This window comes from Podarcis muralis, chromosome 16, assembly GCF_964188315.1.
Source record: "Podarcis muralis chromosome 16, rPodMur119.hap1.1, whole genome shotgun sequence".
Classification (NCBI taxonomy): Eukaryota; Metazoa; Chordata; class Lepidosauria; order Squamata; family Lacertidae; genus Podarcis; species Podarcis muralis.
Window position 1 is genome coordinate 24,021,463 of NC_135670.1, and position 15,071 is coordinate 24,036,533.

Sequence of the window (15,071 nt, forward strand, 5' to 3'; positions counted from 1 at the left end):
ATTTTAGGTGTCATATCTGCAAGCTTAGCAAATTCAATGAGTTTGTTTAACCATTGTTCTTTCCCTGGGGTCTCTGTTTCCAGTATCTTGCATATAATATCCTTGCAGCTGTTGTAGCATATAAGAATAAGTTATGGGCTTTTTTTGTTGTTGTTAACCCACTCCTATTTATATCAAGGAGGAATGCTTCCATTTTTTTTAGGAGATGTAAATAATAATAATAATAATAATAAATTTAGCTTGTTGTACACTAGAGCCTAGGGCTTGCTGATCAGAAGGTCGGTGGTTCGAATCCCCGCGATGGGGTGAGCTCCCGTTGCTCGGTCCCTGCTCCTGCCAACCTAGCAGTTCGAAAGCACGTCAAAGTGCAAGTAGATAAATAGGTACCACTCCGGCGGGAAGGTAAACGGCGTTTCCGTGTGCTGCTCTGGTTCGCCAGAAGCGGCTTAGTCATGCTGGTCACATGACCCGGAAGCTGTACACCGGCTCCCTCGGCCAGTAAAACGAGATGAGCGCCGCAACCCCAGAGTTGGTCACGACTGGACCTGATGGTCAGGGGTCCCTTTACCTTTACACCATTTGCCCACTTGCATTTCCACCATAAGTGAAAAAAATATACCCTCAGCTTCTAGGCATTGCTTTGAGCTGCCGTGGGAAAAACACAAACAAAAAACCACATAAATAAATAATATTTATTTATAAATATATTTTTATATAAATTTATTTGTATAAATAAACACACATACACACTTTAAGAACATGGATCCAATCCGAAACTGCAATCTCTTCCCAAGCCTTGCTTGGGCACGGCAGCAGTCTCTGCGCCATCACGCTGCTGGCCTCTGCGCACAGGCGGCGGTGCGGGCGCAATTTTGCGCGCGGAGCCGCGGGAGGCAAGGCAACGTTACCCCTCCTCCTCCTCCGGTGCGCTTAAGCCAGGCTGTCGCCTCCCACCCGCGGCCAGGAGGCGGCGCCGGCGAGACGGCTTTGGCCGGCAGGCTCCCGTTTTAGCTTTGCTAGGCAGAGGGGGCGGGAAAGAAACCCTGCAAAGCGATTGCGCTCCCCGCTTTTCTCCCTTTTCTCTCCTCCACCGCTTTCCTTTCTCCCCTCGACCTGCCGCCTCCGGGGGGTTATTGCAAGGATACCGGAGCAGGAGCAGCAGCGCATCCTCGGCTGGAAAGGGAGCGTGGGAAAAGACGCCCAAGGACAAGGAGGGACCCGATCTCGGATGCTGAGCCCGGGGGTCTGTGCGTGGTCCCAGCCACCGGCTCGCCCCGGCTCTGCCTCGCCTTCTCGGGAGAGCGATCCTTTGGGGACCCAGCAGCCGGCGCCCCCCCTGGCTGGCTGCGATGGAGCTGCGCCTCGCCCCGCCTTACCTGAAGGTAAGAGTCACCTTGAGGGCGCCGCACTCTTCCCCTCCACCCACATCGCCCGCCTCTGGCCGGTATGGTTGCTTCCCGGGCCTGCGGAGAGTTCAGACGTGACGCCGTTCCTAACCCGGGGAGACGCTTGGAGGCGTGTGCCGGGTCTCTCTGGACGGGGCCGATGGATGCCAGGATTCCAGGAGCCATCGAAAGCGGGGAGAAGAGCGCAGGGGTTAAGTAGTAGCAGTAGCAGTAGCAGTAGCAGTAATAATAATAATAATAACAACAATAATAATAATAATAATAATAATTTATTACTTATACCCCACTCATCTGGCTGGGTTTCCCCAGCCACTCTGGGCGGCTTCCAACAGAATATTAAAATACAATAATCTATTAAACATTAAAAGCTTCCCTCAACAGGGCTGCCTTCAGATGTCTTCTAAAAGTCTGGTAGTTGTTTTCCTCTTTGACATCTGGTGGGAGGGGGTTCCACAGGGCAGGTGCCACTACTGAGAAGGCCCTCTGCCTGGTTCCCTATAACTTGGCTTCTCACAGGGAGGGAACCGCCAGAAGGCCCTCGGCGCTGGCCCTCAGTGTCCGGGCAGAACAATGGAGGTGGAGACGCTCCTTCAGGTATACACGATCGAGGCCGTTTCGGGCTTTAAAGGTCAGCACCAACACTTCTGAGTAAACACAGGATGCTGCCTTATTCTGAGCCAAGCCTACGGGTCCAGCCAACTCAGTGCTGTCTGCACTGGCTGGCAGCAGCAGCCGCTGTCCAGGGATCCAGGCAGGGAGCCTTTCCCCACTCCCAGCCTTAGCTGGAGATGCTGCCGAGGAATTTGAACCCGGGATCTCCTGCATGCAAGGCAGATGCTCTTCCATCCAGCTGTGTGGCCTTTCCCCCTTTTGCTACCAGAACTGCAGAATCTGTGATTCCTGACTCCTAATTAGTTTGGGTCTGTGCAAATTGGGCTCCAGGTATTAATCTGTATGCAATTCACCCAGAGCTGAGCGGAGGGGGTTTTGCCTTGTGATGTTGATATCAGTTGAGAAGCCAGGCGAAAGGTCGGCCTATGGAGGAAGGACAAAATACAAAATTTAATTAATAATAATAATAATAATAATAATAATAATAATAATATGTGTCAGTTGTTGCTTTTCTCACCCAGCTCCCCACCTGTTTAGGGTTTAAACCAGGGGTAGTTACCTAAGGCCCGGGGGCCGGATGCGGCCCAATCACCTTCTAAATCTGGCCCGCAGACGGTCCAGGAATCAGTGTGTTTTTACATGAGTAGAATGTGTCCTTTTATTTAAAATGCATCTCTGGGTTATTTGTGGGGCATAGGAATTTGTTCATTCCCCCCCCCAACATATAGTCCGGCCCCCCACATGGTCTGAGGGACAGTGGACCGGCCCCCTGCTGAAAAAGGTTGCTGAACCCTGGTTTAAACCAACCTTCCTAAACCAGCTAGTTTATTTCCAGCTGTTTTATTTCCAGGTTTCTTGGGGTTTGTGGGTGGTTTAAATATGCCTTAAATGCATGGTGAGTGCAGAGCCTTAGACTACAATTCCCATGAGGCCCCAGCAAACACCGCTGCTTTGAAGCGGCATGTATCACCAGCTTAGGGCATTTCCACCCCATATATTAAAGTACATTCAACACACGCTTAAAGCCCGTGACTTCCCACCAAAGAATCCCAGGGAGCTGTAGTTTGTTCTGGGTGCTGGGAATTAAAGTTCTGTGGGGGCAGGTACCATTCCCAGGATCCCTTGGGTGAAAGTCATGTGCTTTAAATGTATATTGAATGTAATTTTGTTAGTTTCACAGCCCTCAGAAGCTTGGTGGGGGTGGCGGGCCAGGATGGGGCCTTCTCAGTGGCAGCCCCTAAATTGTGGAACTCCCCACAGAGTTGCGTCTGACAGCTTCATTACATGGCTCTCAGAGAACCTCTTCACCCCAGCCTTTGACACCTGAAATGTGTGTGTTTTCAAGGCCCACCCTATTCCCGTGACTGCAATATGCATTTTTTATTCTTTATTTTATTTTATTAACATATAAAACACATACATTTACATTTACACAATACATATACACAACACACTACCTTATTTTCATAGCATAAAACATACCTACATTATATAATACCTACCTATACTGTACATGTCAACATACCTACATACTTACCTCACACAGACATCCACACCAAGTGACTTTGCTTCCAGCCGTTCTTGTTACGCTACTTTATTTTTCCAATTAGCTTAAACGCATTTCATTATTTCTTTAATCTTTTCTTCTATGTTAACTTTACTCTCCTTTCGCTCGAATCTTTTTCTGGATTCACTCAATATCTGTCAAAAGTTCTACTTTTTCCACATAGATTTTGATGTATTCCTTAAAGAAAGTCCACTCCTTATTCACTTTTTGTACCGTATCTCCTCTTTTTTTATTCTTAATTTTAAATCGTCGTAACTCAACCCTGGAGCTTCCTGCCAAACAGCGAGTAATAAATTTATGAATAGTACCGATCAAGAAATCAATGAATGCGTGCTTTAAACGGCTGCAGCTTCCATCACCGTTTTGAAAGCACTTTTGGACACATATTGAAAGCACATAGTTTCCCCTTCCAAGAATCATGGGAACTGTAGTTTGTTCTGGGTGCTGGGAATTGTAGTTCGGCGGGAACAAGCGTTGCCAGGGTCCTTGAGTGGGGTGGAAGCCATGTGTTTTAAAGGCACAGCGTGGCACAGTCTCTCTCTCTTTCTCTTTTGGATTGCTATGTTTCCATGGCGACTGGGGTTTTTGTTTAGGATGCTCTCCTGACTGCTCTTTCTTTCCGCTGCTGCTGCAGCCGGTCTGTATGATCTTTTTCCTCCCACAGGGACAAACCGCAGATGAGTCGGCCTGGGCGGGCCCACAAACCGCTTGGGCTGCCTGGCCCTGATCACTTTAAGGAGGCAGACACATGACCCATTGTTGTTGTTGCTGCCGCAGTCCCAGGATACGAGAGGGAGGAGCTTCGCTGCCAGCCTCCCAGGCAGCCCATCACACTTTCCACTGCCTTCCTCCTCTCCGCCCGGCATCCTTACACAAGGCTAGCCGGCAGCAGAAGCGGCTAAGCCTCTCCTGAAGTGGGACAGCATCTCTCTCCGTAGGCGGCAGGCCAGCCCAAAGACCTCTGGTTTAAGTGAGACTCCAGGGATCTCATCTGTTGTGTGTCGTCCTACAGAATGAGGCTTGCCGAATGTCTAGAAGCCACTGGATTCCTGTCCCGACGGAGCTGACAAGGTGCCGGACATCGCAAGGGCTGGAGGTCGCAACCGAAGGTGATTCTATAACGTCAAGGCACATCCAGGGCGTTTCTCCTCTGTCTGTTCCAGAGTCCTCCTGAGAAAGCCAGAGGGATCCTCGCTCGCTCCTGGCCGGGACTGGAAATTGGATACTGGTGAGTCACTGGGAGTGACTTTTGGAGAGGAGGCAGGAAGGGGGAAATAGCTGAGCGGGACATGGCAAACTTTGTGTGGGCACCAAAGCCAGCCAGGAGACAGTAAGCTCAGGCAATTTGATTGTATTTATTTATTTACTTATTTATTTACCAGCTTTCCCCCAGACTGGGACTGAAGGCAGCTTTCACAAATTAGAACAACACTGATAAAATTCAAAGAGCTAAAAACGTGTAACAGGTAATTGTTAAAAAGGAATTGAACTCTAACAGAATTAAAACAAATCTATTAAAATGCTGATAGTAAAAACAGCACCTTAAAAGTAGTCATTTCTCGAAGGCCTGTTGGAATAAAAGTCTTCACCTGCCATTGGAAGGAGTTCCAATGTCTGGGAGCAGCCACTAAGAAGGCTCTGTCCCACGTCCCCACCAAGAGTTCCTGTGTGGGTGGCGGGACCGAGAGAAGGGCTTTGCTGGAAGATCTCAGAGCCGGGGCAAGTTCATATGGGAGAATACGGTCCTTCGGATAGCCTGGGCCTAAGCCGTATAAGATTGACACCTGGGTTAGTTGGATGATTGTTTTAGGATAATGTTTTGTCTCTAGGCTCACAGCTGTTTGCACAGGGACTCTGTCCCTTGTGCTGATGCCAGGCTGCCGCCCCTGATGTGCCCACCCTCTCCGGGGAGAAGAAATGAAGCAGAGATGAACGCTGGCAATGGGGCACGACCCCTCTCTCCCTGGAAGCTGGATCCGCTGCCGCATGGGGGGCAAAGGCCCCCCGAACCGTCCCGGCACGCTCTGCCCCTGGTCTTCACGGTCTTCGTCTGGCTGGTCACGGGGACCACCATGTCCAGCCTCAACAAGTGGATCTTTGCCGTCCACAACTTCCGCTACCCGGTCTTGCTCTCCTCCCTGCACATGTTGACGGCCGTGGTGGTGGGCAACCCTTTGGCGAAGCTGCGGGCCGGCAGGGCTGGGCACCCCGCCCCCTGCCCTGGAGCCAAGGGCAGGGTTTTCCTGCTGAGCCTGACCTTCTGCGCCAGTGTGGCCTTTGGGAACCTGGGACTGAACTACGTCCAGCTGGACTTTGCCCAGATGGTTTACACCACGACGCCGTTCTTCACCCTGACCCTCTCCAAGGTGCTTCTGGGGAAACACCACCACCCCCTGCAGTATGTGGCCATGGGGCCCATCTGCCTGGGGGCTTCCTTGAGCATCGTCGGGGAGGTGCATTTTGACCAAGCCGGCTGCTGCTTCCTGTTTGCCGCCACTTTCCTCCGCGGGCTGAAGTCCATACAGCAAAGTGAGTGTCATGCGTGGCTGTGCGTGGGCCGCAGTTCCTGCGGGAGGGTGGCCTGTGTGGAACATTGGCCCTTCTTAAAGGTAAAGGGTAAAGGGACCCCTGACCATTAGGTCCAGTCGTGACCGACTCTGGGGTTGCAGCGCTCATCTCACTTTACTGGATGAGGGAGCCGGTGTACAGCTTCCGAGTCATGTGGCCAGCATGACTAAGCCGCTTCTGGCGAACCAGAGCAGCGCACGGAAATGCCGTTTACCTTCCCGCTGGAGTGGTACCTATTTATCTACTTGCACTTTGATGTGCTTTCGAACTGCTAGGTTGGCAGGAGCAGGGACCGAGCAACGGGAGCTCACCCCGTCGCGGGGATTCGAACTGCCGACCTTCTGATCGGCAAGTCCTAGGCTCAGTGGTTTAACCCACAGCACCACCCGCATCCCATGGCCCTTCTTAAGGGTCCTTTTTAAAGTGAGTTTCTAGTCTGGGAGTCATTTTAGACTCACAGCTGTCCAGGGAGGTGTAGGTCAATTGTGTGTCCAGGGCAGCTGTCTACCAGCTCCATCTGGTACGCAGGCTGAGACCCTACCTGCCCACGAACTGTCTTGCCAGAGTGGTGCATGCTCTAGTTATCTCCCGCTTGGACTACTGCAACGTGCTCTGTGTGGGGCTACCTTTGAAGGTGACCCGGAAACTGCACTTAATCCAGAATGCGGCAGCTAGACTGGTGAATGGGAGTGGTCGCCGAGACCATATCACACCGGTCCTGAAAGACCTACATTGGTTCCCAGTACGTTTCCGAGCACAATTCAAAGTGTTGGTGCTGACTTTTAAAGCCTTAAAAGGCCTTGGTCCAGTATACCTGAAGGAGCATCTCCACCCCCATCATTCAGCCCGGGCACTGAAGTCCAGCTCCGATGGCCTTTTGGTGGTTCCCTCACTGCAAGAAGTGAAGCTACAGGGAACCAGGCAGAGGGCCTTCTTGGTAGTGGTGCCCACCCTGTGGAACACCCTCCCATCAGATGTCAAGGAAATAAACAACTATTTTACTTATAGAAGACATCTGAAAGCAGCCCTGTTTAGGGAAGTTTTTAATGTTTGATGTTTTATTGTGTTTTTAATATTCTGTTGGGAGCCGCCCAGGATAGCTGGGGAAACCCAGCCAGATGTGTGGGGTATAAAAATTATTATTATTATTATTATTATTATTATTATTATTATTATTATTATTATCATTATGGCTGCAGAGATGTGCTTGAAAGCATGTGGGTGAAGAATATGAGCGCTCTGTTTTAGTTTTCCCTGGGAATAAATAATGAAGGAATTATACCAATCGATCACATCTGCAAAACGTCTCTTGTTTTGCATTAAGCAGAGGCCAGCCCTTCCCAGAATTCTAATTGGATTGAAACCAGAGCCAGATTCGAACCTGGAATCGTTCGTTTCGTTTGTGTGCTGAAACTTAAAACGCTGAGCAGGGCAGAAGGCATGTTTTGTTTTGGGATGCTAAATCTTTGCCGGGAGGTTTTCAGAAGGGAATACTTTATCCTTCGCTGGGCTGTTGTCTTGGAAATGGGATAGCTCATTCCAGTTTGTGTGTAACTTAAACATGCAGCCTTCTGAACCTTCTAATGGTGGATCTAGGTCAGATTCACGCCATCTATTCAAAGCACCACAAATGCCACTTTAAACCGTCAAGGCTTTCCCCCAAGAATTCTGGGAGTTGTAGTTTGTTAAGGACTCTGGGAGCTTGTTAGAAGATACCTATTCCCCTTCCAGAGCTGGAGCTCCCACAGTTTCCTGGGAAGAGGGATTGATTGTTAAAGCACTTTGGGGAAGAGGGAAGGGTTTTTCCTAACAACTCTCAGCGCCCTTAACAAACTACAATTCCATGACTAAAGTGGGATCATAGTGCTTTAAATGGATGGTGTGAATGTGACCCTATACCAGTGAATCTCTATGCCAGTGATGACCAAACTTGGCCCTCCAGCTGTTTTGGGACTACAATTCCCATTAGTCCCGGCCAGGGCTGATGGGAGCTGTTGGTCACAACAGCCATGCTGGCTAAGACTGATGGGCACTATAGTCCAAAACACTTGGAGGGCATCAACTTGGGAAAGGCTATTCCCTAAAACATCATCTCTGGGCTGGACTCTTGTCTCCAATGCAGGGTTGTGCAAATTTAACATGTACTTCCTCATTCTTGCTTGGTCATCTAGATGCTCAGAGAAATGTAAGTGGCTGTTTACTTTTGGATAAGAGGCCACTGGGGGCTTTATGATGGATTTATTTTTATTTCAAAAACACATCTTTTTTAAAAACAACAACACCCACATATACAGTTTGGGAAAGGTCAGGACTCAAGGGCGTACTTCTCAGTGAGGTGGTGAACCTGTGTTAGGGCTGTACTGCTTCAAATTGCGGGTTTGGGACTCCCAGGACTGAATGCTCCACTGTACAAAAGGATTCAATGCACATAAACAGTGAGCCTTCTCCTTGACCTGCTGGTTTTCTATGTGCGGGGAGTTTCCTACCTGTGAGGGAGCATTTCAGTGAATGAGGCTTCGTCCCCCAAAATCTGAAATAATAATAATAATAATAATAATAATAATAATAATAATAATAATAATAATAATTTTATTACTTATACTCCTCCCATCTGGTTGGGTTCCCCTAGCTACTCTGGACAGCTTACAACATATTGAAAAACAGTTGTATGAAGTTGGGACTGATGGGTTGCTTGGCAATCCTGGCTGGGGCTCATGGGAGTTGTAGTCCAAAACAACAGCAGGGTGCCACGTTGAAGAAGTCCATGCCATGTCGAGGAGCGGCCATGCCTCGGGGAAGTTCTCTCCTGCCTCCTGTGTGCTTTTCTTTCCCTCCTCAGCCCCTCTCTGAATTTGGTGTCCAGCTCCGAGGGCCTTCTGGTGGCTCCCTCCCTGCGAGAAGTGAGGTTGCAGGGAACCAGGCAGAGGGCCTTCTTGGTAGTGGCACCCACCCTGTGGAACGCCCTCCCATCAGATATCAAGGAAATAAAAAACTATATGACATTTAGAAGACATCTGAAAGCAGCCCTGTATCGGGAAGCTTTAAATGTTTGATATTATTTATTATTTATTTATTTATTTATTTATTTATTTATTTATTTATTATTATTATTATTATTAAAGGTAAAGGGACCCCTGACCATTAGGTCCAGTCACGGACGACTCTGGGGTTGCGGCGCTCATCTCGCTTTATTGGCCGAGGGAGCCGGTGTACAGCTTCCGGGTCATGTGGCCAGCATGACTAAGCCGCTTCTGGCGAACCAGAGCAGCACACAGAACCACCGTTTACCTTCCCGCCAGAGCAGTACCTATTTATCTACTTGCACTGGCATGCTTTCGAACTGCTAGGTTGGCAGGAGCAGGGACCGAGCAACGGGAGCTCACCCCGTCACAGAGATTCGAACCGCCGACCTTCTGATCGGCAAGTCCTAGGCTCTGTGGTTTAACCCACAGCACCACCCGCGTCCCTTATTATTATTATTAATATATTTTATATCTCTCACCCCAGGTACCTTCCTGCAGGAGGAGCGCCTGGACTCGTTAACCTTGCTCTGCCTCACCTCCCTGCCCAGCTTCTACATCCTCTTTGCGGCCGCCCTGGTCCTTGAGGTGGGGCCCGCCTGGGACGGCACCCTGGCCTACGGAGGGGGTCTCTGGGCCTGTGTCCTGCTCAGCTGCCTGGGCTCGGTGCTGTACAACTTGGCCAGCTTCTACGTCATCTCGCTGACGTCGGCCCTCACCATCCACGTCCTGGGGAACTTCAACGTGGTGGGCAACCTCCTGCTCTCCCACTTCCTCTTTGGCAGCCGCCTGACGCTGCTCAGCTACGCGGGCATCGCCCTCACCCTCTCCGGGGTCTTCATGTACCATCACTGTGACTCCATCGCCTCCTGCTGGCGCTCCAGGGGTGGGCGGGGCAAAGAGGAGTAAGCGGAGAGAGGGAGGACGTGATTGGAGCTGTGACTGCCAAGCGCGGGAGCTGTAGGGCCAATGGGGTAGGGGGCCTGCCCTGCCAACCCCAGCCTGCTCTTGTCTAGCCCCCATCTGGTCCAGGAGGGTTGGCACTGGCTGCCCGCTTCCTGCTCCCTGGTCTCAGTGTCGCTCAGCCGGGAGGAGGACGGGGACAAAACTAGAATGAGTTGACTCAGCCTGCTCTCTGGCGCCACCTACTGTTGGGCTCCCTGCTTTCTGCCCTACCGGTGGGCACCGGCCGCCACGGGGAGTTAGGGTGACTCTGAATACCCGTTGTTGGGAATTGCAGGTGGGCAGAGTGTCGGTTTGCTCAGGTCCCGCTTGCAAGCTTCCAATTGGGGCATCTGGTTGGCCACTGTGAGAACATGATGCTGGACTAGATGGGCTTGATTCAGCAGAGTTGCTCTTATGTTCTTACACCACCACTGCAGGCGGTGGCACTGCCGGCCAGCTTCCTCCCCTCGGTGTTGCCCTTGCGGAACTGCAGAAAGGAGGACGGGGACAAAAGCTGCAGTGAGTTGGCTCTGCCTGTCGTTGGCTGTGGCGCCACCTACTGTTGGGCCTCCCTGCTTTCTGTCCTGCCAATCCCAATGGGTGCCAGCCACTACTGCCGAAGGTGTGCCTCTCCTCTCTGATGGATCATAGCATGCCTCTGGTACGTTGCGGGGGGGACAGTGGGCGCTCATGATCAGCAGATGCCAGAGTTGTGGGAAGGCTTATCCTCCTCCAAATAACTCAGCCCCACCTGACCCCTGAGCCATTTTACGCACTGGGCAAGAGCTACAGCAGATGGTTTTTAGAGGAAGCCAGGAGGCGCCACCTCTGCCCACCGAAGGATTTGACGGCAGGGATTAGATGCTGCGTATCTGAATTCTCACCTACATAGAATCTTTTTTTAAAAAAATATTTTTAAAATCCCTGCCCCTAGAAAGCCAGCACCTTGGGAGAGAGAGGGTTCTCTTCTCTTTTTCTCCCTGATGTGCTAGATTTCTACATGCAGGTAGTCTCCCCAGCTCCTCTGAGGCAGATAATTCAAACATGCAGACTCTGGGGAAGAGAGAAGGGAAGAGCGGATCTGCCTCAGCAGAGCCCTCTGGCACCAGCCGCTACTTCTCATAGGGCTAAAAATTGGGGGAAACTAAGTGTTTCCTTCTTTTTAAAAAATGTTGAGACTTGAATGTGTGCTGGAGTGCACCTCTGATCTCCGCAAGCCGCTTGGCAGCCATGCCAATTCTCGTGCCAGTTCCTCTCCAACCCCTGCGAGGGCACTGTGGGATTGATGCCCGCAGAGGGAGGTGGCACAGAGTTCCTCCTTTCCTTGGGCAGGGCTCCCCACTTGGTACTAAAGTACTGAATGAGGAGCTCCCATATAGGAGGAACATGGAGATGAAAAGTGGGGTGTTCAGGGTCGTGTGTGTGTGTGTGTGTGTGTGTCTATTTCCGTTCTCTACTGCCATCTGGTGGGGTGGCGTATAGTGCAATTTTTATGGATGGATGTTTTATTTCTGTGCTGCCTGCTAGTGGATTAAGGGTGTGTGTTTGAGAGAGAGAGAGAGAGAGAGCGTGCATGCACATTTGCTTATGAGTAGACACCCATTAGTATTTCCTTATCCTCACTGGGCTACAACAAGGATCAGGAGATCTGCAGCCCTCCGGTTTCCGTTGGACTACAGCTCCCATCAGCCCCAGCCATCCTTGTCAATGGTTAGGGATGATGGGAATTGTAGTCCCAGCATCTAGAGGACTATAGAGGTCCCTCCGTTCCTGGACTAGGTAACTCCTCAGGGTGCTCATTTGCTTTTGGTGGATGAAGAAAATCTTTACTGTTTGGCCTGTGTGGATATATTCGAAGGGCATTTTCCACCTGCCTACCAGATTCACTGGAAATCCTCTGATGAATGGGCACCCATTAAGCCCACCGGTAGTGGGTGAAAATGGTCAGTATTACTTTCCATGGGGTAAAATGCTTTTGGACACGTTTGAATTTGTTTACTTGTTGTTGCAGGGTGGGGATGCACCCCGTTTTTGAAGGAGTCAAGGTCAATCTGTGCACGCAGATCAAATCACATGGCGCAGAATTGTCTTGGACCAATTTCTGCTTGCACATGGAAGTCTAGCATGTGAGGGGGGGAGAGTTCTAGCCCACCCAAACTCCCTGGGAGGCTAGCTTTCTACACGCAGGGAAGGGTTCGCTCTGCATACTTTGGTTTCGTTCCTGCGGTTCGACGTGGAACTCATGTGTCATGTGGTTCACCAGCAAGTGTTGATTGGCTTTCAGCCACCCCTATAGAAGTGGATTGTCATTTCCCCCTTACGACACTGGCTGTCTTGCATTGCGTTTTACATGTTCTCCAAGCGGAGGCTAATGTACATATCTGTAATGTCTGCAAGATGTGCCAATGTCGGCTTGCTGTCATTTATAGCAAAGGGGGTTCGATAATCAGTGTGTGTGTGTGTGTGTGTGTGTGTGTGTGTGTGTTGGTCAGGCTTCTCTGACCTGGCGCTCTCCAGATGTTTTGTTCTTCCATTTCTACCAGACCCTACCAGCACAGCTGTTTTGAACTACAACTACAGCCATTCTGGCTGGGGGCTGCTGGGAGCTGTAGTCAAAACATCTAAGAGGATGTTTTGGAGGAAGACTGGGTTCCGGATATCAAGGGCAGAGCCAACACATTCGTCCCTGGTGAAAAGGCTGTGGATACAGGCGTTTCCCTACTCAAGTGTAAAGGGAAACATAAAGGCTGAACTGACCCCCACATAGCCTGCCAGAATCAATTTGGTGCAGCAGAAAGAACTGTTAGCAGATTAATAAGATTGCCACTAGAAGGCTAGCCGTGAACACTCAGCAGCGCTGGGTGGGTGTGTGGCCAAATGTTTTTGCCAGTGTGTAAATTATTCAACTTTTTTTTATTTACCATATGTGTGTGTCTTTTTTGGGAGGGGGGAAGGGTCGAATTAGGTTCAGCCCTAGCCACTTTTGTGCCTGAGATAAAAATTTGCAAGGCACCACCTTTGTCCACTGACATGAGGAAAAGTTAATATGACGATTCCTCTGGATATGTTCATATAGGGCTGAGTAAAAGTGTTTGAAAGTGCTGGTGGATCAGGTCTGTCTGTCCTACTAGTACCCAAAATATATCGGCTGGAACAGCCACTCCTAGTGTCTGCCCTCTGTCCACTGTCGGAGGCAGTATGCAGGGGAAGGTAGAAAAAAACCACCACTGTTGAGGAATTATTGGGCTCCTCACAATACCATTTGTTTCATAAAACCAGATTTCTACGGTGTGAGGTGGGCCCTGTGTCATTGTTAACTGCTGCCTGAGTTGTCCATAAAGCACAAGGTATTTTGTGACAACCGGAGTGGTGTAGTTGTGAAAAGTGTCTAATCGGGACCCAGGGAAATTTGAGGTCCTTTCCTCACACAGCCTCAATACAGGCCAGTCACTCTTTGGACATAACTATCCTGGCTTCATACCCCATGGTTTTTGAATTCTGGCTAGTAACAGAAAGCCACAGTTTCGTGTGTAATGGGAAACTGTGGTTTGGTTCACCAGTATTAACACAGGAAGCTGCCTCACACAGAATCAGAGACTGCCGGTCCACCTAGCTCAGAATTGCCTACGCGGGCTATCAGCGACTCTCTAGAGTTTCAGATCTGAGACATCACCACCAGCCCTACCTGGAAATGCCAGGGATTGAACCCACGGCCTTCTGCTTGCAAGGCAGATGTTCTGCCACTGAGCTACGGCCCTTTCCTTGAAGCCACCAGGGGAGGGGAAGGAGTGTGGAGGCTCAGTTTCACAAACCATGGTTTCCAAAGCCAGGATCATTATATCCCGACTGACAGTGTCCGTCAGCTTAGCCTACCTCACAGGGTTGTGTGGTGAGCATATTGTGGTAGGCAGAGGACCTCATATGCCACGCTGAGGTCCTCAGTGGGAGAGTGTTCACAAAATCACCACCGTAGTGGAGGCATCGCCATTTTTGCACGCACAGCTCTGGGGAATTGTATCTGTCCGGTTTCCTGTCTGGTGATGCCGTCGCCGCTCTCGCCCCCGACCCTTCCTTCCAGCAGTGAGCGATCCTTGCCGTATCACACCCAGCCTGAACCGTCCCAGTTAGGGACACGTGTCAAGTTCTCCTTTCGTGAAGCGTCCGGGTCATGCCATCCGATCAACGAGATAACGGGCGACTGAGGGAACCTCTGGCGCAACCAGAGCACAAAGGAGGCCAAGCCGGCCTCTCCGGTTTCATTTGCCCTTCAAATAAAGCTCTATTTTTGTCTTACTTGAGCGCTTGTGCTTGTGTCCTTGAACGACCCGAGGAAGGGAGGGAAACAGAGATGTGGGCGAGAGGGAGAGCCCACTCCTCCACCTCCAGCAGCTGTTTTGAGAAAAGAAATAGCTCTACATCAGGAAAGAGGATAATTCCCCAAGGTCTTTGCCCTTCCGTTGCCAGAGAAGGCGGGCGATGCAGGAAAATGCCTGTTCCTGCCCATCACGGATGGTTGCCATGGCAGCCGGTCGCATGAAAGGCTTGCTTTTGCCAGCAGCAAAATCAAGGGGAGGTTTTTCATCCTACACCAGGGGGTGAAGCACCTTTTTCAGCCCAAGGGCCGTCTTCTCTTCCGGGCAACGGTGCCAGGGGTAGGCGGGACTGGAGGCAAAGATGCGAGGAGAAACAAATACGAGTTTTGACTTATATATACTAGGCAGGTTCCTACTCACGTTCAAACACAGCTCCATCTGCCGTTCAGGCAAGCAGGAGGCATTATCAGAGTTCAAGGGCACATTCCAGCCTGGCAAAAACACTCAAGGCCAGATAGGAAGCAAAGCTGGTGAAGGACAGGGCCTGGGGACAGGGAGTGTAGCCTGGAGAGCATTCCAAGAGCCAGATAGGCCTGGAGGGTCACACTGACTCCCCCCCAGGCCTGAGGTTCCTTACCCC

General features: G+C 50.6%; 1 protein-coding gene across 1 annotated transcript; it reads left to right on the top strand.

Moving 5' to 3' along the window:
• Window positions 1-754: 754 nt before the first annotated feature.
• SLC35E4 (solute carrier family 35 member E4) lies at window positions 755-14,411 on the top strand. Its single transcript, XM_028710128.2, has 4 exons — window positions 755-1,382; window positions 4,598-4,813; window positions 5,415-6,114; window positions 9,661-14,411. Exons 3-4 carry the CDS (start codon window positions 5,475-5,477, stop codon window positions 10,080-10,082), a joined length of 1,062 nt encoding a protein of 353 aa, XP_028565961.2. The 5' UTR covers window positions 755-1,382; window positions 4,598-4,813; window positions 5,415-5,474; the 3' UTR covers window positions 10,083-14,411.
• Window positions 14,412-15,071: the final 660 nt, after the last annotated feature.